We start from the raw sequence: 24,019 nt of genomic DNA on the forward strand, positions 1-24,019 counted from the left end.
GCTTCAGTATTCACCAGAGAGAGATGCCTTGACATTTGTGAGGACAGTGTAAAACAGGCTGATAAGCTAGAACATGTCGCTGTTAAGAAGGAGGATGTGCTGGAACTTTTGAAAAATATTAGGATAGATAAGTCTCCGGCGCCAGATGGGATATATCCCAGGATTCTACGAGGAGCGAGGGAAGACATTTCTGAGCCCTTGGCTTTGTGTCCTCACTGGCTACAGGAGTAATACCAGATGATTGGAGGGTGGCAAATGTTATTCCTTTGTTCAAGAAAGGGATTAAGGATAACCCTGGAAATTACAGACCAGTGAGTCTTACTTCATTGGTGGGCAAATTATTGGAAAAGATTCTTAGAGACAGGATTTATGAGCATTTGGGGAAGCAGTCTGAGCATGGCTTTGTGAGGGGCAGGTCATGCCTCATGAGCCTGACTGAATTCTTTGAGGATGTGACAAAACACGTTGATGAGGGTAGAGCAGTGGATGTGGTGTATATGGACTTTAGTAAGGTTCCCCATGATAGGTTCGATCAGAAGGTCAGGAAGCATGGGATCCAGGGAAACTTGGCTGTGTGGATTTAGAATTGGCTCGCCCATTGAAGACAGAGGGTGGTTGTAGATGGAGCGTATTCTGCCTGGAGGTCAGTGACCAGGGGTGTTCCGCAGGGATCTGTTCTGGGACCTCTGCTCTTTGTGATTTTTTTATAAATGACTTGGATGAGGATGTGGAAGGGTGGGTTAGTAAGTGTGCTGACGATACAGAGGTTAGTGGTGGTGTGGATAGTGTAGAAGGTTGCTGTAGGTTACAACAGGACATTGATAGGATGCAGATCTGGGCTGAGAAGTGGTAGATGGAGTTCAACCCAGAGAAGTGTGAAGTGATTCACTTTGGAAGATCAAATTTGAAGGCAGAATGCAGGGTTAATGGCAGAATTCTTAGCGGTGTGGAGGAACAGAGGGATCTTGGGGTCCTCAATGTTGCCACGTAAGTTGATAGGTTTGTTAAGAAGGCGTATGGTGTGTTGGCCTTCATTAGTCAGGGGATTGAGTTCTTGAGACGCGAGGTAATGTTACAGCTCTATAAAAACCTGGTTTGACCACACTTAGAATATTGTGTTTAGTTCTGATCGCCTCACGATAGGAAGGATGTGGAAGCTTTGAGGAGAGCTTGTGGAACCTTGAGGAGAGACTAAAGGAGCTAGGGCTGTTCTCATTGGAGAGAAGGAGGATGAGGGGAGACATGATAGAGATACACAAGATATTAAGAGGAATAGATAGAGTGGACAGCCAGCGCCTCTTTCCCAGGGCACCAATGCTCAAAACAAGAGGACATGGCTTTAAGGTATTGGGTGGGAAGTTCAAGGGTGATGTCAGAGGGAGGTTTTTCACCCAGAGAGTGGTTGGTGCATGGAATGCGCTGCCTGGGGTGGTGGTGGAGGCTGATACATTGGACAAGTTCAAGAGATTGTTAGATAAGCATATGGAGGAATTTAAGATAGAGGGATATGTGGGAGGAAGGGGTTAGATAGTCTTAGGTGTGGTTTGAAGGGCGGCACAACATGGTGGGCCGAAGGGCCTGTATTGTGCTGTATTGTTCTATGGTTTTTTAGAGAGGGTGCAGAGGAGATTTACCAGGATGCTACCAACATTGGAGAGCATGTCTTCTGAGGACAGGTTGAGCGAGCTAGGGTTTTTCTCTTTGGAGCGAAGAAGGATGAGATGCGACTTGATAGAGGTGTACAAGATGATAAGAGGCATAGATCGAGTGGACAGTCAGAGACTTTTTCCCAGGACGACAATGGCTAACACGAGGGAGCATAATTTTAAGGTGATTGGAGGAAGGTATAAGGGGGATGTCAGAGGTAAGTTTTTTACACAGAGAGTGGTGGGTGCGTGGAACGCACTGCTGGCAAAGGTTATTGTAGTATGAAAGGCCATGGCTGTCAGATGACAGTGACAACACTACTGACCCCCATGGTCGGATGATAGCATTGCCCATCGGGTCGGAAGCAACGCCACTGTCAATCAAGGGTTCATCTCTGCCCCCCTCATCAAGAGCACACCTAAGGATTGGCTTTGTAACACACCTTTGTTCTTGACCCTGAATCGTTGGCTTGTTTGAATTACCTGAGTGGGCTCCATCCAGCTCCAGCCCTATAAAAGATGGTACACGTGGGCAGCTCTCTCTCTTTTCCGATTTCTGCTGGGGTTGAGACCACAGGTGAGAGGGTGCACTTCCACAGGGGTCAAGGAGCAGCCTAAGTAGATTCCCAGCAGCGTAGAGCTGTTGTTTGTCCAAATTCAGGGGGCTCAGACAATATATTTGTTCGTTCCTTGACCATTTGTACTAGTTCATTGCGTGTGTTTGTGTGCGCATCTCACCCCTGTTGCGACTTCCCCCACGTTTCGCGATCACCCCAGTGCGAGTGTGTGAGTGTGCGTTTGTTCCTTCCCATTCTGTTCCCACATCTGTCCTTTTTAAAGTACAAAGACTGTGTGTCCAGATATCTCTATCTTTGAGATCCAAAAGAACCTTTCTCATAACAGTTATGGGGGCAGATACATTAGGGACATTTAAGAGACTCTTAGATAGACACATGAATGACAGGAAAATGGAGGGCTATGTGGGAGGGAAGGGTTAGACTGATCTTAGAGCAGGATAAAATGTCGGCACAACATCGTGGGCCGAAGGGCCTTTACTGTGCTGTAATGTTTATGTTCTATTTAAAAGGAACCTGAGGTGTAACTTTTTTCACCCAGAGGGTGGTGAGTATATGGAACGAGCTGCCAGAGGAAGTGGTTGAGGCAGGTACAATAGTATCATTTAAGAAACACTTGGATAAATACTTATACTCACCACCCGCTGCGGGGCGGGGCTTGGAGGGATATGGCTTGAACGCAGGAAATTAGGACTAGCTGGGTGGGCACCATGGTCGGCATGGACTGGTTGGGCCGAAGGGCCTTGTACCCATGTTGTATTACTCTACGGCTAATTGTGTGATCCATGTTTTCATGCTTTATTCACCTGTTTGTGTGTCATTTTGATTGTCGTCCTTGATGATCACATTTGATATCAAAACTAGGGGTCATTGGTTTAGAATGAGAGGTAAGTGGTGTGAGGGGATCTGAGGAGGATTTCACTCACCCCAGAAGGTGGTTAGAATCTGCAACAGACCACCTCTGTGGCTGGTGGAGACAGGTAACCTCATGACATCTGCTAAATATTGAGACGAGAACTTTAATTGCCAAGGCACAGAAGACGACAGACCAAGTGCTGGGAAATGGTATTAGGGAGGGACACCTGTTGGTTGGTCACCATTGGCCAAAGGGCCTGTTTCTGTGCTCGATGTGTCTACAACTCTATTAATAGGTAGCTCACAGAAATTTAAGATTGGATCCCACAATCCTAAAGTACACGGAGTTCACAATGAAGATATCAGTCAGGGCCACTGGGGCTCTGCAACCTGAATGATTGAGGAGATTTCTGCTCATAATTGAGGAAAAACCTCACGTTTCTTTTGTGGAAACTTGGGACCTTTAATCTTGCCAAGATGGTGCTCCCCCCCCACCACTTCCCACAAGAGTCTTCCAGTATAAAGAGGTGAGGGGAAGGGATGGAGCAAGAGTTGGCAGGAGATAGGCGGATCCAGGTGAGGAGATGGCGGAGGGAAGAGTGGAGTCAACGACAGAGGCCGGGAGGTGATAGGTGGAGCCATGAAAGTGCTGCAGATGTTGGAATCGGACTGGAGAGGAAGACGATGCATGGTCCTATCACCCGCCAGCTCTTGCTGCATCCTTTCTCCTCACCTCGTTATACCAGCTCTCTCCCCTCCATCTTTCAGTCCAGATGAAGGGACTCAATCTGAAACGTCGACTGTCCATTCCCCTCCACAGATGCTGCCCGACCCGCTGTATTCCTCCAGCACCCTTTTTGTCACTGGCATTAATGTACGCAGGAACCCCAAAATTCCATTTTGGTTTTAAACTTCATTCTAATTTTTCAAACGGTACCTGAGCCAATATTTGCGAGGTAATGTGCTGTATTCTGCCACATGGTGTTATATTGTTTTATATCCACGACCACCTTGACAAAAGAGGCTTACTGAGGTGCTGGTGTGCAAGATTGTAATCTGCTCTGTCATCGGGCTGACAAGATGTGGCTTCATGCTGCCAGTTCCTGATCTTGACCACTTTTTTTTTGGGTAGATGCTGTACAGGAGAGAAGCAAACCTGGCAGTTAAGTTGCCTCACACTTTTGATGGAGGAACAACAGAGGAACTATACACTCCCCTTCCGCTGATGGAGGCTGCTAGCTGTTCAATAATCAGAGCCATTATTTCTCATGAGCACGAGTGAAACAAATTTCTGCTGTTGTTACTAATAATCTGACCAGTAATTAATCAAAGAAGCACCACTTACAAGATCAATTATAATTTGATACTGATGGTAAAGTACAGCAGGTCATTAAATATCTCATTAAGAAAGGGTGTGACCTTTCATCATCTTAGCTGAGAGTTGCTGTGGATCACGCATACTTTTTAGTTGCGAATCAATAGTCTATGCTCCTTTTTTCTTTTGAACAAAGCACACAAGTGCGGTGTGCTGTGTGTTTTATTATTAGGTCTCATGATGAAGCAGTCGATTATCTTTATTTTGTGTTGATCTTTCAGCTGAGTGTGGAGGCCACCTTAAGAGTGCAACAGCTGGCAGGATCCTGTCTCCTGGGTACCCAGCTCCGTATGATCACAACGTCCACTGCACTTGGATTATAGCAGCGGATCCAGGGAAAACAGTCAGGTGCGTGTTGAGCCTGTGAAGTATTCAAGCCTGTGCAGGGGTCGAAACTCAGTCCAAATCATAAAATATGTCACTTTGCCACGGTTTCATGGAAATATATCTTATGAAATCAGAGAGTCGTAGAGCAAAGCAGCACGGATACAGGTCCTTCGGCCCAACCAGTCCATGCCGACCACGGTGCCCACCCAGCTGGTCCCAATTTCCTGCGTTCGACCCATATCCCTCCAAGCCCCGCCCCTCCATGTACCCATCCAACTGCTTCTTAAATGCAGGCACGGTAGTGTAGCGGTTAGCGTAACGCTACTTACAGCGCCAGCGACCCGGGTTCAATTCCGGCCGCTGTCTGTAAGGAGTTTGTACGTTCTCCCAATGTCTGCGTGGGTTTCCTCCGGGTGCTCCCACATTCCAAAAGACGTACGGGTTAGGAAGTTGTGGGCATGCTATGTTGGCGCCGGAAGTGCGGCGACACTTGTGGGCTGCCCCCAGAACACTCTACGCAAAAGATGCATTTCATTGTGTGTTTTGATGTACATGTGACTAATAAAGAAATCTTATCTTATCTAAATGATACTATTGCACGTGCCTCAACCACTTCCTGTGGCAGCTCGTTCCCGACACTCACCACCCTCTGCATGAAAACATCCCCCTCAGGGCCCTTTTAAATCTTTTCCCTCTCACTCTAAATCTATAACCCCTCGTTTTGGACTCCCCTACCCTGGGGAAAAGACTGTTACCGTCCACCTTATCTGTGCCTCTCATAATTATAAAAATTTCCAGAAGGATGCCCCTCATTCTCCTACATTCCAAGGTTCCTACATTCTCAAGCGTAAGCATAAATATCCAGGTGTTGGCATAATCCATATTTGGTTGCCATTGAAGTGAGAAGGAGGAAGTGAGGAAATCAATGGTCAGTTGAGTCATTGCATAAATTAAATGGTCGAACACAACAGGGAAGGCTTCCATAGATTTATGAAAGAGGCAGAGGAAATTTGCCAGAATGCTGCCTGGATTGGATAGCATATCTTATGAGGATAGGTTGAGTGAGCTCGGGCTTTTCTCTTTGGAGAGAAGGAGGATGAGAGGTGACTTGATAGAGGTGTACAAGATGATAAGAGGCACAGATCGAGTGGACAGTCGGAGACTTTTTCCCTGGGCGATAATGGCCAACACGAGGGGGAATAATTTTCAGGTGATTGGAGGAAGGTATAAGGGGGATGTCAGAGGTAAGTTTTTTACACAGAGAGTGGTGGGTGCGTGGAACGCACTGCCGGCAGAGGTTGTGGGGGCAGATACATTAGGGACATTTAAGAGGCTCTTAGATAGACACATGAATGATAGAGAAATTTATCGGTATGCAAGACAAGTTTTTCACTGTACCTCGGTACAAGTGACAATAATAAACCAATACAATACGAAATGGAGGGCTATGTAGGAGGGAAGGGTTAGATAGATCTTAGAGCAGGGTAAAATGTCGGCACAACATTGTGGGCCGAACGGCCTGTACTGTGCTGTAATGTTCTATGTTCTATAATATATCTTCTCTAGTCCCAGCTCATGTAAAATAACCTTACTGCCCATGAAATGTTTTGAAGCATTTTTGAAGCAAATTTGTGCACAGCCAGCTGGAGTGAATGGTAGTGAGATCATGCCAAGATGACCAGTGTTTCCTCTGGTGCTGAGTGGCCAGGAAGAACCAGACTGTTCTAGCAGCATTATGGAGGCAGGCAAAAAGATCATGTGGCCTAAAACGGGTCAGGTGACGGACACAGATGGACGGGGACAGGCCGATAGAAAACTCAGTGAATGGAAAGGCTTGTGATGGCTGCAGCAAATGAAGGGTCTCGACCCAAAACGTCAACTGTCCATTTCCCTCCACAGATGCCGCCTGACCCTCTGAGTCTCTCCAGCATCTTGTGTGTTGCTCCAAATTTCAGCATCTGCAGTCTCTTGTGTCTCTGTAACTTGAATGTCTGATGATGTAGAAGTGTAAACCAAGTCATATTAAATGATTTGCTTCCTGATTCAATTTTCCAATCTGTAATTACTAGCCCAGGGCTATTAAGCTCCAGTGAATTATTTTGACCCTTCTTATTGATGACATCAATTATAAACGTTTTGTACATACGATATCTGATGTATTATTTTATTAAATAAATTAATATAATTAACTTCCAGAGGGCTGTGCCTGACACCTTGTGCAACAACAAAGTGGAGGCTTGAAATGTCAGGGATTGAAGTCTTACCTCGGGCAATTAGGTTTGGAAGCACACAATTTCTCGGGCTGCCCTTCATTCCCCTTCATCCTCCTGGAGCACGTGAGGGAACTCGTGGGAGGTACACCTCACAGTCATGACCCAGTCTAGAAAGAACTGACCTTTCCATGCAAAGCCCAAATCCATGAACACCTATATGATTTGGCTGTATGTTTGGGAAGGACGAGCTTGGATGGACATCTTGTCTGGAATGGATCAGTTGGGTTGAAGGGCCTGTTTCCATCCTGTATGACTCTATGACTTGAAGGATCGTGGTGGTCCTGAGTGTGGTCGTCATCATCACTTGGTTTCCATGTTAGTTTGGCCCAACAAGGGTAGCCTTGGTCTTCCAGCTGCTATTATTACACAGCATCTAACTTATCAGATGGATTGTATGGATGGCTGGCATGTGATGAATTCCTCTTGTGAACTATCAGGGAGCTGGGCAATGATCTACATGATTCTCATGTGACCTCAGATCAGTAGGACGTTGAAGGGCAGGGTCGATTTCCATTCATATCAGCCAAGCATTATTACAGTCGGGTGGCACGGTAGGGTAGCAGTTAGCATGATGCTTTTACAGCGCCAGCGATCGGGGTTCAATTCCCGGCGCTGTCCGTAAGGAGTCTGTACGTTCTCCCCGTGTCTGCGTGGGTCCCCTCCCACGTTCCAAAGATGTACGGCTTTGGTTAACATGGGTTTAAAGTGGGCGGCGCAGACTCATTGGGCCGGAAGGGCCTGTTACTGTGCTGTAAATAAAAGTTTAATAAGTTTAAAATGGGACTCAAAGTGGCAACTAATCATCACCATTATTTGTGGACAGCCAGAATTATGATGAAACTGTGTTACTGTGGCTCAGGGACATGTGCTCTGAAATTAATGGCCATTCAATAAAATCATCGGTCTTGTCCTTGAAACATTTGTGGTAGCTGTGGATCACGAGATTAGTGTCGTCCACAGCAACCCCCAACAAACAAAGCCAGATGCCTAATATTTGTAGCAGTGACAATGAAAAAGTTACAGAGACACAAGAGACTGCAGATGCTGAAATTTGGAGCAACACACAAGATGCTGGAGAGACTCAGAGGGTCAGGCGGCATCTGTGGAGGGAAATGGACAGTTGACGTTTTGGGTCGAGACCCTTCATTTGGACTGAAATGAATAAAAATTACATATGTTTTCATGTTGGGACTCTTGTAGCGTAGAGACCATCTCACAAATCTTGAGCTTCCAAAAATATTGCTCATCACCTAATTCCATGTAATGCACTGGAGGGTCAAGAGAAGATGTCCTTTGTGCCATTTCAGCTCCTGCGCCTGGCCATTTTCTTATTTGCTGGTGCTGACTGACATGTAGCCTGTTTCTTGGATTTTCTGCTTGAAGTTGAAAAGCATTTTTGGTATTGGTTTATTATTGTCACTTGTACCGAGGTACAGTGAAAACCTTGTCTTGCATACTGATCGTACAGATCAATTCATTACACAGTGCATTGTGGTAGTACAGGGTAAAACAATAACAGGATACAGAGTAGTGTCACAGCTACAGGGAAGTGCAGTGCAGGTAGACAATAAGGTGCAAGGTCAAAACAAGGTAGATTGTGAGGTCAAGGGTCCACCTCATCATATAAGGGAACCATTCAGTAGTCTTATCACCATGGGATAGAAGCTGTCCTTGAGCCTGGTGGTATGTGTCCTCAGGCTCCCATATCTTCTGCCTGATGGGACAGGAGAGAAGAGAGAATGACCCAGGTGGGTGGGGTCTTTGATTATGCTGGCTGCTTCACCAAGGCAGCGAGAGGTATAGACAGAGTCCACGGAGGGGAGGCTGGTGTCCGTGACGTGCTGGGCTATGTCCACAACTCTCTGCAGTTTCTTGCAGTCCCCGACAGAGCAGTTGATGCTTTCTATGGTGCACCGATAAAAGTTGGTGAGTGTTAAAAGTTGGTGAGTGTCTCACACAGTGAGAAAATGTAAACATAATACCATGGTCTAGGTCCAAACACAGACTCTGGAAATATAAGGGCAGTGGAATAATTTATAAGGCCACTCAATACCCATGTACACACCATATCAGACAACATTTTGAACTTTCAGGATGAAAGGTTTGTGGACCGCTCGATCATTCAACCCATTTACATTTAGCAACTTAAAACTGTACTGAATATCCAGGGCTTTCGCAATGTGTAGGTTATCTGGGATTAGGATCATTGCTTTTCAAAGAACATACAAGTCCAAAGGGAAAAAAAAACATAATGGTTCTGATGTTCAGTTTAAGACTTGCTCCTGATTTCCTTTATGTGCTAAAGATTTCAGTTCCCTTAAAATCAGGCGTAGACATTCAAAGTCCGTGTGGGACATCTGCTTTGATTGTCTTTGACTGAAAAGCCAAGCTCAGTACTTTCCTGACATCACGGCAGAGGCAGGAGATCGCTGCAATTGTCCTACTGACAGACTGAAGAATTAACCTGCAAATATGCCCCACTATCTCTAAAGTAGAGAGGGTTTGCACATCAGTCAGTCACAGGTGCTGGTTATGGTCCATGAATGAAGGAATGCATTCAAAGGCAATGCATCCAAATGGCAGTTGTGGTCTTCAGTTCAGTGAGGTGCTGGTACTGAACTGAGACCCTTAGGAATGCACGCTCAGATGAACTGATGACAACTAAGAAATAAACAGTAAATTGAAAATCAACTTAGTTTGGAACTTTAATTGTGGAGTTTTGCAGTAATTGAAAGACATTTGGACAGGTACATGGATAAGAAAGGTTGAGTGCGATCAGAATCTTTTATCGATGCACCATAGAAAGCATCCTACCTGGATGCATCACGGCTTGGTACGGCAACTGCTCTGCCCAGGACTGCAAGAAACTGCAGAGAGATGTGGACACAGCTCAGCGCAACCCGCCTGCTGTTCGTTCATCATCCGTGAGGATACAGTGAGGAAAGAGGAAAGAACTTTGAATTAGGAACTAGGAACTTTCTCTGGTGGAGAGCTGACATGATGGGTTGAATGGCCTCCCCCAACTCTATGATATTTTACACTGTCAATCAGAGCCAAGATATCACCCAGCAGGTCAAGAAATGACTCACTCAAGGTTTGGTTTGCTGATTAACCTTGAAGTTTACTTTAACTGAACCAAGAGTGCTTTTAGAACTAAAGCTGCTGCAATTTCTTCCGAAGCACAATATTACTTAGCATGAAAGAAACTGGTCTAACAAATGTAAGGGGGACCAGCCAGACCCTCCCACTTCACAAAGTAGAGAACTTCATTCCTTTGAAAGCAACGCTGTGCAATAAATTGACGAATGCATCGTTGCCACCTCAGCAATGGAGCAGATGTCCAGTGAAGAGGACTGATCCAGATTAGAGATGTTAACATAGAACATAGAACACTACAGCACAGTACAGGCCCTTCGGCCCACAATGTTGTGCTGACATTTTATCCTGCTCTAAGATCTATCTAACCCTTCCCTCCCACATAGCCCCCCATTTCTCTATCATTCATGTGTCTACCTAAGAGCCTCTTAAATATCCCTTAAATGTTCATTTGGAGAAAGAGAAAGCTCCCTTGCGTAGGTAGCTGTTTGAACACGGTGATAAATCAGATGTATTTCTCCACAGCTATCAAACAGTTAAACATAAAGTGAGGAGGTAGCAGGATATAAAAAAGAAAACAAGTACCATTTGTTCCAGATTTCAATGTAGCTTTATAAATATATGCATAAGGAATGGGACTTAACTTACCAGATTGCCTCATTAGAATAAACGTGTGAAGCTCTTCAGGTCCTTAATATGTATTCATCTCTCTTTCCTTCTGTAGCCTTCATTTTATTGTCTTTGACACGGAGGCATCGCACGACATCCTGAGGGTGTGGGATGGGCCAGTGGAGAGTGACATCCTGCTCAAGGAGTGGAGTGGTTCCTCACTGCCCGATGACATCCACAGCACATTTAATTCCATAACACTCCAGTTTGACAGTGACTTTTTCATCAGCAAGACAGGATTCTCCATTCAATTCTCAAGTAGGTGGTCGTTCACTGTCTCCTCGCCTCTAACCACGTGGCCTTGCGTGTTGCTTTAAAAACGTTCCTGATCATGTGGAACAAAAACGTCTGGAAAATATTGGAGTATTTCAACGTCCAAAACCAGAAAGGTTTTGGTGATTGGTTTATTATTGTCACATAGGACCAAACAATAGAGGAGCAGAATCAGGCCATTCGGCCCATCGGGTCTGCTCCACCATTCCATCATGATTGAGTTTTTCTCTCAACCCCGTTCTCCCACCTTCTCGCCGTAACCCTTAACCCTTCTACCGATCAAGAACCTATCAATTTCTGCCTTAAATACACCCAATGACTTGGTCTCCACAGCCCTCTGTGGCAACAAATTCCACAGGTTCACCACCCTCCAGCTGAAGAAACACCTCCTCATCTCAGTTCTAAAGGGACGTCCCTTTATTCTGAGGCTGTGCCCTCGGATCCCGGACTCTCCCACTGATGGAAACATCCTCTCTACATCCACTCTATCCAGGCCTTTCAGTATCCGGTAGGTTTCAATGAGATCCCCCCTCATCCTTCTGAACTCCATCGAGTACAGCCCCGGACATATCCAATGCTCCTCATACATTAAGCCTTTCATCCCCAGGATCATTCTTGTGAACCTCCTCTGGACCCTCTCCAGGGCCAGCACACCCTTCCTTAGATACAGGACCGAAAATTGCTCACAATACTCCAAATGTGGTTTGATCAATGCCTTGTAAACCCTCAGTGGTACATCCTTGTTTTTATATTCTAGTCCTCTCGAAATGAATGCCAACATGGCATTTGTATGCACATGAAAGGTCTCGACCCAAAATATCGACGGTCCATTTCCCTCCATAGATGTAGCCTGACCCGCTCATGAAGTTCCTCCAATGATTTGTGTGTTGCTTCAGTTATATTGTTGTTCCACACAACTGTGGCTGAGGCCCTTTTGGAGAACTGCATTCACGAGTGGGCATTGTAACTGAGCAAGATGATATGAGCTTTGAACGGGCATAGACTCACCAGCGTGGCTGCAGAGAGTGCATGCATCTGAATGAAACTTCAATGGGTGCTCAAACCAGGAGTTGTGTGGCTTGGTATATTCAAAAACCGGCATTAATTTAATAAGAAAATGGAAACAATGCATCCATTAATTCAGTGGAACAGCTGAGTGTTACCTGAGATAGTAACTGGATTTTTAATATTCAGAATCAGAATCAGATTTATTATCATTGACATAAAACATGAAATATGTTGTTTTGCAGCAGCAGTACAGTGCAAACACATAAAAATATATAAATTGCAAAAATAAATAAATAGTGCAAAATAAAATGAATAATCAGGTAGTGTTCATGGGTTCATGGACCGTTCAGAAATCTGATGGCGGAGGGGAAGAAGCTGTTCCTGAATCATTGAGTGTGGGTCTTCAGGCTCCTGTACCTCCTCCCTGATGGTAGTAACGTGAAGAGGGTGTGTCCCGGGTGGTGAGGGTCCTGAGTGATGGATGCCGCCTTCTTGAGGCACCGCCTCTTGAAGATGTCCTCGATGGTGGTTTACCCTTGCTCCTTTGACTTGTTTAATGCACGTCCTGTGCCATGTGGGACATCCAGGATGCTTCTCACTTTTGGGCAACTCCTGATGCAGGAAATGTTATCGAGCGGAAGGGTTTAAAACCCGGACGTTGGGCCTTGAGCAACAAGCGGCAGCGTTGCAGTGAACCTGCGGGGCTGAGTGTTACCTGAGGACCATGTTCCAAGAGGCGCTCATGGCACAGTTTAGGCACCTGCAGGCAGGGAGTGTATAGGACAGGAGAGCCGTGGTGATTGATTGGGGTGAGTGTGGGGTGAGGTGGAGAGCAGATTTGTGTTTTTACTGCTGTCGATATGCTGCTTTTCAGATGTGATCATCAAGGACATCACTGAGCACCTGCAGAACGTTATGGGTTGTGGTCTATGTAGAGTAAAGATTGTAGTCCATATCAATCCCAACAACATATGTCAAAAAGACTGTAGTCCATCCCAGTATCAGTGGCATGTGTAGGAAATATTGTAGTCAATGCTAATAACAATGACATACATAGAAAAGATTGTAGTCCATGCTAATACCAGTGGTATATGTAGGAACTGTCATCTGTACCAGTAGCAATGACGCATGTAAAAAAGATTGTAGTCCATACCAAAGTCAAAGTCGAGTTTACTGTCATCTGCACAAGTCCATGTGTGCACAGGTGCAGTGAAAAACGTACTTGCAGCAGCATCACAGGCGCATAGCATCACAGAAGCAGCATTCACAAGAAAAACATAAATTGAACATAAATACTACCCAATTTTTACAAGAAAACACAATTAGAACAAAAAAAAGTCAATTTTAGTGCAAAGTGATCAATGTAGTCAAAGTGTTGCTAAACTGTAGTGATTAGGGTTGTGCCGGTTGGTTCAAGAATTGAATGGTTGAAGGGAAGTAGCTGTTCTTGACCGTGGTGGTGTGGGACTTCAGGCTTCTGTACCTCCTGCCCGATGGGAGCTGCAAATGTAGAACAGATTGCAGTGACAATGACATACATAGAAAAGATTGTAGTCCATACCAGTACCAGTAGTATATGTGGAAAAGATTATAGTCCATACCAGTAACAGTGGTATATGCAGAAACTGTAATCCATACCAATAACGATGACATATGTAGAAAAGATTGAAGTCCATACCATCATCAATGACATACTGTATGTAGAACAAAGGATTGATCCTGCAGGCAAATTATAATGATCTGGGAGGAAGATTAAAAGTTGGACCTTAAAGGTTACAATTTCTGAGTTGCTGCTGGTGCTGCAATGAGTGTGTAGAACAGAGGATTTTAGTTTCTTGGAGTGTTGGACTGGATCTGGGGAGGTTGGACCTGCATTTTGTCCCCTTTTTGTGGTCCGTATGAATGCCCAGTTGGAGAAATTGTGATGCCCTTTCCAGTGATTTTTGGATGGTTTGATATCTTTGACCCTTGTGCCTTTGGTCAAGGTGAAAACCATCTCCACCAGCTTTGGCCAAGGACAGGAAGCCAGCAAATGCTTGGAAAATTGCAAAAAAAAAACCAAGAATTATAGTAATGCATTTGTAGCTCTGTTGCAGAATTCCAAACAATCCTCCTGGTTAATAAGGAACTCTCAGGGAAGGTTTGTGCTGGATTTTAAAGTGTGTTTCAGAAGTAATTAAATGCTAATAAGTCTTTTAAATCTCCATTTCAACTCTTTATTTCTCAAATCGATAACATAATTAAAGTTGCTTTTCCCACTTCTTTTTTGTGTTGTTTGTTACCTTGAATTTGAGCATTAATAAGGGACAGGACATTTGAAACAGCCTTAACCAGTGTCAAATAATTCCACATTAACTGTAGGTGGCAGAGCAAAGACTCCCATGCCTCGGTCTAACTTCTCACTAATATTTCAAATTGTGCCTTCGCTTTGAAAAGCGGCAGGTTCTTTGAATGCGAAAGACATTTAAAAAAAAACTTTAATCATAGCCTGAGAGGGAGAATGTGTCTGTGGCGAGTGTTGGCCTTTCATCTCCTCATTGCATTGCACACACTCCCTGTCACTCACTCACTGTCAAGTAAAGACTTTTGAAATGTGTCCAGAGATGTTCTGCAGCCAGTATGGTAGCCTGTTTACTCACTCCCTGCTCCCACAAGCAGCAATATAATAAGGGATGGATTCATCTGCTCTTGGCGGTGATGTTTACTAAGTGATAACTGTTGGTCAGAGACTGTTGGCTTTAAATAAAGCTGCAGGTCTTTTTTTCCATGCAACTGAACATCAGACGGGACTTCAGATTAATGTCTCACCTGAAAGGCAGCAGGGCGAGATTCTTTCAAAGCTTCAGAGAAGTGTCAACCGAGATTAGATGCTCAAATGATGTAGGATCTTGAATGGGAACACAGTCTACTTTCTACCTGCTGAGCTTGGGTGAAGAGCAATTGCTGTGTTTAACCAGAGAGGTGAACTAAATCAAAGCAAATCTCGATAAAACTAGTGACTTTACAGACCCTTTGGCTTGATACAAAAGTGAGCCTTTTCTCACAAATCTACCAGACTTACCAATTTTATACCAGAGCTTCTACTACTGTTCATTCCAACAGAAATAAATTGCATTTAAATGGCCCTTTTTAAGGTTGGAAAAAAATCCCAAGCACTGCATTTGAGCCGTGAATGTCAGACAGAATTTGATACAGAACCGCAAAAGGACATGTCAAATTTTCAGGTCGGAAACCTACACCGGGTCCTCCCCTCGTCTTCACCGCTCCTTCATCACATCCTCCTTCGTCACCTCTTCCACACTGTCTCCTGTGTCCTCCTCCCCGTCACCTCCTCCCCCTTCACCTCCCTGTCACCTCCCTCTCTGTCCCCTCCTCCCCCGTCACTGCCTGTTACATTACATTATGTGCAGCTTCCTGCATTTCATGAGTGTGTTAGCAACAGCCTCGTGAAGTGTGTCAGCAATGTGGCAGTTACACTTGCATGGTGCAGATTGCGGTTGGTTCTTGTGCATGGAACTGAGGAGTGTTTGCTCTGCTGGTGAGAGCCAAAGATGCAAAATATCTAAGTAGAATTACATGTGACAGGGTAGCGTAGCAGTTAGCGTAACGTTATAACAGCGCCAGCGACCCAGGTTCAATTCCGGCTGCTGACTATAAGGAGCTTGTACATTCTCCCCGTGTCTGCGTGGGTTTCCTCCGGGTGCTCCGGTTTCCTCCCATATTCCAAAGACGTATGGGTTAGGAAGTTGTGGGCGTGCTATGTTGGCGCCGGAAGCGTGGCGACACTTGCGGGCTGCTCCCAGAACACTCTACGCAAAGGTGCATTTCACTGTGTGTTCCGATGTACATGTGACTAAGAAAGAGATCTTATCTAAAATGCATTCTAGTTATGGTTAGGGGCAGAAGGGGTGTGAGGAAGGGGAGTATTGTGAACAGAGTGTCTGTCGCGTAAAAGGAAGGTTATTAACGTGAGAGATAATTGGTTTACCTTATCGGTTATGGTGAGATTATTGAATCATTCCCAGTATAGCAGCCCGGCACTAGGAATAAAGCTTGTTGGATTCCAGTAAGGCTCACTGTCACCGATTTTACCTTGACTGTTTTGGTAAAGTCAGTGAAATGTTCTCCGTATTGGAGCCAGATCTAAGCATTATTCTTCTCTGTGACTACTGACTTAAATTGGAAAAAAAACAAATTGTATATCAAAGGAACATAGACAAAATCACATAAAAAATCTGCAGGAGCTGGAAGTCTGAAATGAAAACAGAAAATGCTGGAAATAAACAGAAGTTCAGGCATCATCAATCAAAAATGACACAGAGAAAATTTCAAGTTGAAGGCCACTCGTCAGAACTGGAGAAGAGAGAAATCAAGTTAGTTTTAAGTTGCAGAGAGAGTTGGGAGAGATGACTTCAGCTGCAACCTAACCCCAATGCAGCTCTGTCTCAACCCCTATCCACCCCTCAACCAAATTGTCTGCAACGTAAACCTGACCTGTTTTCTTTCTATGTCAGTTCTAATAAAGAGCCTTCAACCTTGAAACATGAACATTGTCTTTTTCCCACATATGCTGCCTGATCTGCTGAGTATTTCCAGCATTTTATTCTGCTTTAAATGTGAAGTACAAATGAAAGTGGTCAATTTTACCAGTTGTGGTACCGGGCTGAAATATCTAGTAATGAAAAAAGTATTTCACTAAAATTTTGCTCTGAAGCTCATTTGATTCCTTTCTTATGTATCCAACCGTAGCTGAAGCATCTCCTGTGCTACGTAATGTTCCTACCTCTGTATTCCTTATTTCCAGATGCAGTTCAAACAGATACTTCATTAGTCATTTCATATTGACATAAGGAGTCTCTCTCTCCAAAACAAAACCTTTAACCTTGCAAACTATTGCCCCATTTCCAATCTTTCTTTCCGCTCAGAAGTCTTTGATTCTGATGTCGCTTCTCAGATTTGTACTCATCTTTCATGGATCTCGAAGTTTGAATGCTTCCAGTCAGGGTCCCACTGTTAACAGTGCAGAAATACTGATTATGAAAGTCACAAATTACGTCACGGGTGGCTGTGAGCTTAAAATCCCTCCATATCCATCTCAACCTACAACAGCTGGTCGCACCATTGTTCATAGAACATAGAACATAGAACAGTACAGCACAGAACAGGCCCTTCGGCCCACAATGTTGTGCCGGCATAGCTATTCGTCCTACCTACAGAATGCCCATATCTCTCCATTTTCCTCTCATTCATGTGCCCATCCAAGCCCCTGTTAAAAGCCCCCAATGAATTTGCCTCCACTACCCTATCAGGCAACGCATTCCAGGCATCCACCACTCTCTCAGTAAAAAACATATCCCTCACGTCTGTTCTGAACCTACCCCCTCTCACCTTAAATGCATGCCCTCTGGATCGTTCAATAATGGGAAAAAGATATTGCTTGTCCACCCTATCTATGCCCCTCATAATTTTATACACTTCCGACAGATTACCCCTCAGCCTCCACCGCTCCAGAGAAAAGAGCCCAAGTTTGTCCAGCCTCTCCTGATAGCACATGCCCTCTAATCCAGGCAGCATCCTAGTAAACCTCCTCTGCACCCTCTCTAAAGCCTTGACATCCTTCCCGTAGTAAGGTGACCAGAATTGCACGCAATACTCTAAATGCAGCCTAACCAGAGTCCTATAGAGATGCATCATAACTTTTTGACTCCTGTACTCAATACCCTGATTAATAAATGCAAGCATTCCATAAGCCTTCTTAACCACCCTATCTACCTGTGTAGCCACTTTCAGTGAGTCATGGACTTGCACCACAAGGTCTCTCTGCTCTTCAACATTGTTAATGGCCTTGCCAGTGTTAAGGGTTCTCCACTGTTTCTGGACCATCATCCAGCTGGCAGGGAGCATCTGGTTTTCTTGTTATCAATCCAGTTAAATCCGTGGGATCACTACAATGATTCTCTTCCCATTCCCGCAGAGTTGGCATTGGAGTTTCCTGAGGACTCGACCTACCTCTCATTTTCCTGATGACCTCAACTGAATGCACACCATTGATTTCCACAGTGACGATCACTCAGAGCTCTGCCTCATCATTGCAACCACTCTTGATCCCTCCATTGTCTAAACTGACAGCAGACCTATCTTGACAGGTTGAACCCACTCAGAGAGAAATTTGATTCACAAGCAACGACATTGGCCAACTTTTTGTATTCTCCTGGGCACATTCAGATCCAAATGAAGCCAAATATTCAGGAAGTGTGCCGCTTTCACCCAATAACCACACATGTTCAGTGCTGCTCATCCAAAATGAATTTCTCACCTTTTGTCTTCGATCCCTGTTGCAATCTCCCTTCCCTTGGTAGAGCTCGCTCCTCTACCTGACAACTGTTAGAAAGCGAATCCAACTCTTTGCATACTTGGTACATATTTGATTCTTTCCACAAATTATTGGATGGCATCCCTTATTCTATCCTTTTTAAATCTGAGATCATTCTAAACTCCACTATCTGCATTAACACTGTCTCCACTATCTTCAGCACAACATCGTGGGCCGAAGGTCCTGTACTGTGTTGTAATGTTCTATGTCCTACGTTCTAAAGCCAATACCAATTATTATAGAATCATACAGCAGAGAAACAGCTCTTTTTGTCTATCGTGTTCATGCCTCCCTCAAACATCCATCTGCACTAATCTCTTTTACCAGCACTTGATCTGTCGCCTTGAATGCCCTGGCAATTCAAATACTTGTCCAGATACTTCTTAAATGTGAAAGTATCTGCTCCCACCAACATCTCAGGTAGTGTGTTCAAATTCCAACCACCTTCTGGCTGAAAAAAAACTTTTCCTCTCATCTTTTTCCTCTCGATAATCCTATGCCCTCTGGTTTGAAATGTCTTTGTTACAGAGAACAGTTCCTCAACCATCTACCCTGTCTAATGTTGTACACCTCTATCAGGTACCCCCTCAGGCTCTTCCACTCAAAGGAAAGCTCACCCAACCTGTCCAGTCTCTCCTCATGAGTAAAATGTTCCATCCCAGGCAACGTCCTGGTAAACCTCCTCTACGTCACATTGCTCTAAGCTGTGATCTAACCAACATTTTGTAAAGTTGTACCATAACTTTCCTGCCCTCAGCTTCCCACTAATGAAGGCTAGTGTCTTGTATGCCTTCTACACTACCTTATCCACATGTGGAGCCACATTTAGGGATCTGTGGACTTGTACACTAAGTTCCTGTCTCCTGCAATATTCCCGGAGAGGCCTACTATTCATGGTGTGTGTCCAAATCCCATTCAACATCTTGTCCTTGCCAAGTTACACTGACTTCCATTAAGGCAATTGATTTTGTTTTAGATTTTCAAGTCTTCTCTTCACCCTTCCCTCCCTCTGTACTCCCCTGTACACTCAATAACCTCCAAAAAGTCACTGCCCATCCAGTCCTTAAAGCCTTGTCATCCCTGAATTTATTCCCTCCACCAGTGCTTGCTGTGTGGTCCTGTCTGGTCCCTAACCTCTGAAATTCCTTCCCTAAACCCCTCTGCCCTTCTTCCCTTTCGTCTCTTAAGACATTCCTTAATACCTGCCTCCATTTCCAAGCCTTTGGTCATCAACCGTAACCTCCTCATTTATGATTCTTGGTCAGATTTTGTCCCATTAACCTATTTCAAGGACATGTTAAAGGCGATAGATCAATGGAAGATGTTGTTGCTGCTGTTTGCAAACAACAGCACTTAACATTGCCAAAATATTCCTGATCAATAGAATAATAATAAAGCTATTGTAGTGGCTAGCTACACACTACAAAATGAAGACACAGAGTCGCTGGTTTTGAAATCAGAGGTCTAATGCCGACAGGGGCGCAGTGCGTCTTTAATATCCGAAAACTTCCCGCGCTACAGTTCCCGCGCTGACGTCACGCGTGGGTCACCTGACCTTCCTGTGCGCAGGCTTTTCCAGCCCAACGCTGGGGAAGAAGGAGGGCCCCGCGCCATCTTGGATCGGGGCCTCCGACGACGTCGCGATCTCGGGAGCCGGTTCGATGGCGGTGCGGTCACTATCCTATTTTACACATTGGAAATGGAATTACGCTTGGGTTTTTTTTGGGGGGGCAGGCACTTCATCTAATTCAATTCTCTGCAGAAATGCTGTGAGATCCCAATATGAGAAAGAAGAACTGAGACTACATCCAGTGTGACTGGGGAGAAAATAATCTGATGGTGAATTTTGCTCATTATCTGTGTATTCACTGCATTCACCAAATTGGGATTATGCTGACTTGCTGAATTTTGTGCAGGGAATGATATTTCATGGGAGAGGGGAGGTTGTTTGCTTAATAGATATGTTGCCTGCACTGCATTGACTCAATGATGCTGGAGGAACTCAGCAGGCCAGGCAGCATCCGTGGAGAAAAGCAGGCGGTCAACGTTTCTGGTCCTGACCTGAAATGTTGACCGTCGACTTTTCTCCACGGACGCTGCCTGGCCTGCTGAGTTCCTCCAGCATCATCGTGTTTTTCATCTAGATTCCAGCATCTTCAGTCCTTTGTTTCTCAAGCATTGACTCAAGTCACTTTGATCACAAAGCCTCAACAGGAAAGCAAGGTTCTGAGCTATATGACAAACACCCAACATTTGGTTTGCAGATAGGACTAACCTTATTGACAATGACTCAGCAAACCGATAAACTGTACCGCTCTCCATCTTTATGACCCCTCCTGGAAAATGCTTGCAAACGAGGCAGATGAGGTTACATTTTAACTGGGCAGTGACATTTCTCGTGATCAGATATTGTGTGTTTGCTGTCGGTGTTCATAGTTGAGGAATAAATGACTGGGCAAGATATCAGGGAAACCCCAGCATTATGGAATTATGGAACAATTTTATTAGGAGGAAAGAGAGGAAATATAACCACAGTTATGCAGAAATGACAAAATATTGAGTTGTTAACTTTTGCCATTGTCCTGATACAAACATTATTAGAACCTTGATGCAAGTGTTAAGGTTGCCTCTGGAAATATTTACATGGTCTTGATATTAACTACCTCTCAGAGTTTTGAAAGGTAATACCTCTTTGATAGATTTTTGTCCAAGTAATGTATTGGTATTGGAATTGTTTTATTATTGTCACTTGTACCGAGGTACAGTGAAAAACTTGTTTTGCATACCGTTCATACAGATCAACTCATTACACAGTGCATTGAGGTAGTACAGGGTAAGAGCAATAGCAGAATACAGAGTAAAGTCTCACAGCTACAGGGAAGTGCATTGCAGGTAGACAATAAGGTACAAGGTCAAACAAGGTAGATTGTGAGGTCAAGAGTCCATCTCATCATATAAGGGAACCGTTCAATAGTCTTATCACAATGGGATAGAAGCTGTCCTTGAGCCTGGTGGTATGTGCCCTCATGTTCCTGTACCTTCTTCCTGATGGGAGAGGAGAGAAGAGAGAATGACCCAGGTGGGTGGGCTCTTTGATTATGTTGGCTCTTTCACCAAGGCAGCGAGAGGTATAGACAGAGTCCACGGAGGGGAGGCTGGTGTCCGTGATGCGCTGGTCTGTGTCCACAACTCTCTGCAGTTTCTTGTGGTCCTGGGAAGAACTGTTGCCATAGCAAGCCACGGTGCATCCAGATAGGATGCTTTCTATGGTGCATCGGTAAAAGTTGGTGAGTGTCAAAGGGGCTAATTTCTTTAGCCTCCTGAGGAAGTAGAGGTGCGAGTAAATCACTTTAATCAAATGTGTCCTTTGCTTCTGTGGAGCTGGATTAGAGACCATGTTCTAAAGAGGCGCCATAACGAACTATAATATTTTCAGTAACAATAGCGTGTTTGATGTTTTGTCGAAGAGCCCCATGATCTTTCTTTGGAAATCAGAGAAGCAGCTGTATCTTTGAGCTTTATTATCTCGTGAATCATCTGGATATATCAGTTATACTTTTATTGTACTGAAAGCAATAGTTTGAATGGCTTCAGGGGCATAAATATTTGTTTCTGGAGAGAGATTAGATTGAAGGAAATAAGGAAAGACAGATAACAACAAATAAGCAGAAATGTCAAGAGTTGAACATGTTGGGCGCCATGGATGTTGCATTTGCTTTTTGATGTTTCAATGAAAATAATTACATAGATCTGTTGCTGGGTGTCATTTCACCCGATAAGTTAGAAGGGCTATCATAGGTGGACAAACTAATATGTTGACAGGAGTTTCCTTTCTCTGCTCGTGCATCACCAGTATTAACCCAATTATTTTATATGGTTTACTGCTTTTTATAACAAGTGCTTAAACATGATTAGGCTTCACTCTCACATGGGAATAACACTTTCAAACACAGAACAGTACAGCACAGGAACAGGCCCTTCGGCCCACATTGTCTGTGCTGACCATGATGCCAAATTAAACTAGTTCCATCCGCCTGCACATGGTCCACATGTCTCCATTCCCTGCCTGTTCATGTGTCTGTCTAAATGCCTCTTAAATGTCATTATTTTAAGAATATAAATCTCTGTTAAGATATTTCGAAGCAGTTATTTATAAGATAAGATCTTTATTAGTCACATGTACGTTGAAACACACAGTGAAATGCATCTTTTGCGTAGAGTGTTCTGGGGGCAGCCCGTAAGTGTCGCCGCGCTTCCAGCGCCAACATGGCATGCCCACAACTTCCTAACCCGTACGTTTTTGGAATGTGGGTGGAAACCGGAGCACCCGGAGGAAACCCACGCAAGCATGGGGAGAACGTACAAACTCCTTACAGACAGTGGCCGGAATTGAACCCGGGTCGCTGGCGCTGTAATAGCGTTACGCTAACCGCTACACTACCGTGCCTGATCCAAGAGGAAAGAAATGACAGTGAAACAAAAGAAATATTGTTATAAATATGAGAACATTTTAATAATTCCACTCTGGTCCCTTCACCTTCATGAGTATCAAATTATTGGTCTAAGTCAATTCACAAAGGAAAGGAAACAAGAAAGCCCATTTAAAGGGCCATACGTTTGATCTACTGTACTTAATATTCAATTAAGTGTGAGGAATTTGTATAATTGTATGTGATTCTTTCAGTTGGGTTACTCATCAACCATAGGGTTGTAGATACATTTTCTCAACTTATTCCATCACTATTTTTAAATTTCTGGTACAACCTCCACCTTCACTGCTTGGGTAGTAAGCTGCCTGAATCTGCCGCACGTCATGTTGAATCTGCCTGACTTTTATTTCCAGTGGTCAAGGTGGGTGATGTTGCTTTTCCCATTTCAAATACAAGCAACGGAAGTGGTGACGGTGCTCTTCCCCCATCCCGGAACTGTCTGCTGCTTTAACCACGTGAATGTTGATAGCCGTAAAGACACTTCTCTCACTCACTCTTTGTTTAATCTAACGGTTTAAACTGATATGGCAGGGGGATGGGAATCCATGCAGAAAGGCAGAGAGAAGCAAAGCAGAGACCAGAACAAAAGTTAGCAAAGGGAAAAGTAAGAGTGGAGTACAGAAAAGTCAAACGCAAAGGACACAAAGTTTACTGGATTCTAAAAGCACAATGAGTGTAAGGGCACTTCATCTGAATGCCCGTAGTACTCGAAACGAGATCAGTGAACTTGTGGCACAAGTCAGTACAAAGGGGTTTGATTTAGTGGCCATTATAGAAATGTGGTTGCAGGGTGGAGATGAGTGGGAATTAAATATCCAAGGGTATCAGGTAATACAGAGTGATAGGCAGGAAGGTAAGGGAGGTGGGGTAGCGCTCTTAATTAAGAATGAGATCAGGGTGATAGTGAGAGACGATACAAGATCTAGGGAGCAGAATGTTGAGTCCATCTGGTTAGAGATTAGGAATTGTAAAGGGAAAAAATCACTGGTGGGAGTTGTCTATAGGCCACCGAATAATAACATTACAGTGGCACAGGCAATAAACCAAGAAATATCTGAT

The 24,019-nt window shown here is 44.4% G+C and overlaps 1 protein-coding gene across 1 annotated transcript in view; it reads left to right on the top strand.

The window, feature by feature from the left end:
* The window catches only part of LOC127575302 (CUB and sushi domain-containing protein 1-like), a 2,402,828-nt gene that overhangs the window by 1,818,042 nt on the left and 560,767 nt on the right, over window positions 1-24,019 (top strand). The window contains 2 exon segments of the mRNA XM_052025075.1: window positions 4,673-4,799; window positions 10,872-11,074. Coding sequence (XP_051881035.1) covers window positions 4,673-4,799; window positions 10,872-11,074 — 330 coding nt within the window.

This window comes from Pristis pectinata, chromosome 10 (assembly GCF_009764475.1).
Source record: "Pristis pectinata isolate sPriPec2 chromosome 10, sPriPec2.1.pri, whole genome shotgun sequence".
Taxonomy (NCBI): domain Eukaryota; kingdom Metazoa; phylum Chordata; class Chondrichthyes; order Rhinopristiformes; family Pristidae; genus Pristis; species Pristis pectinata.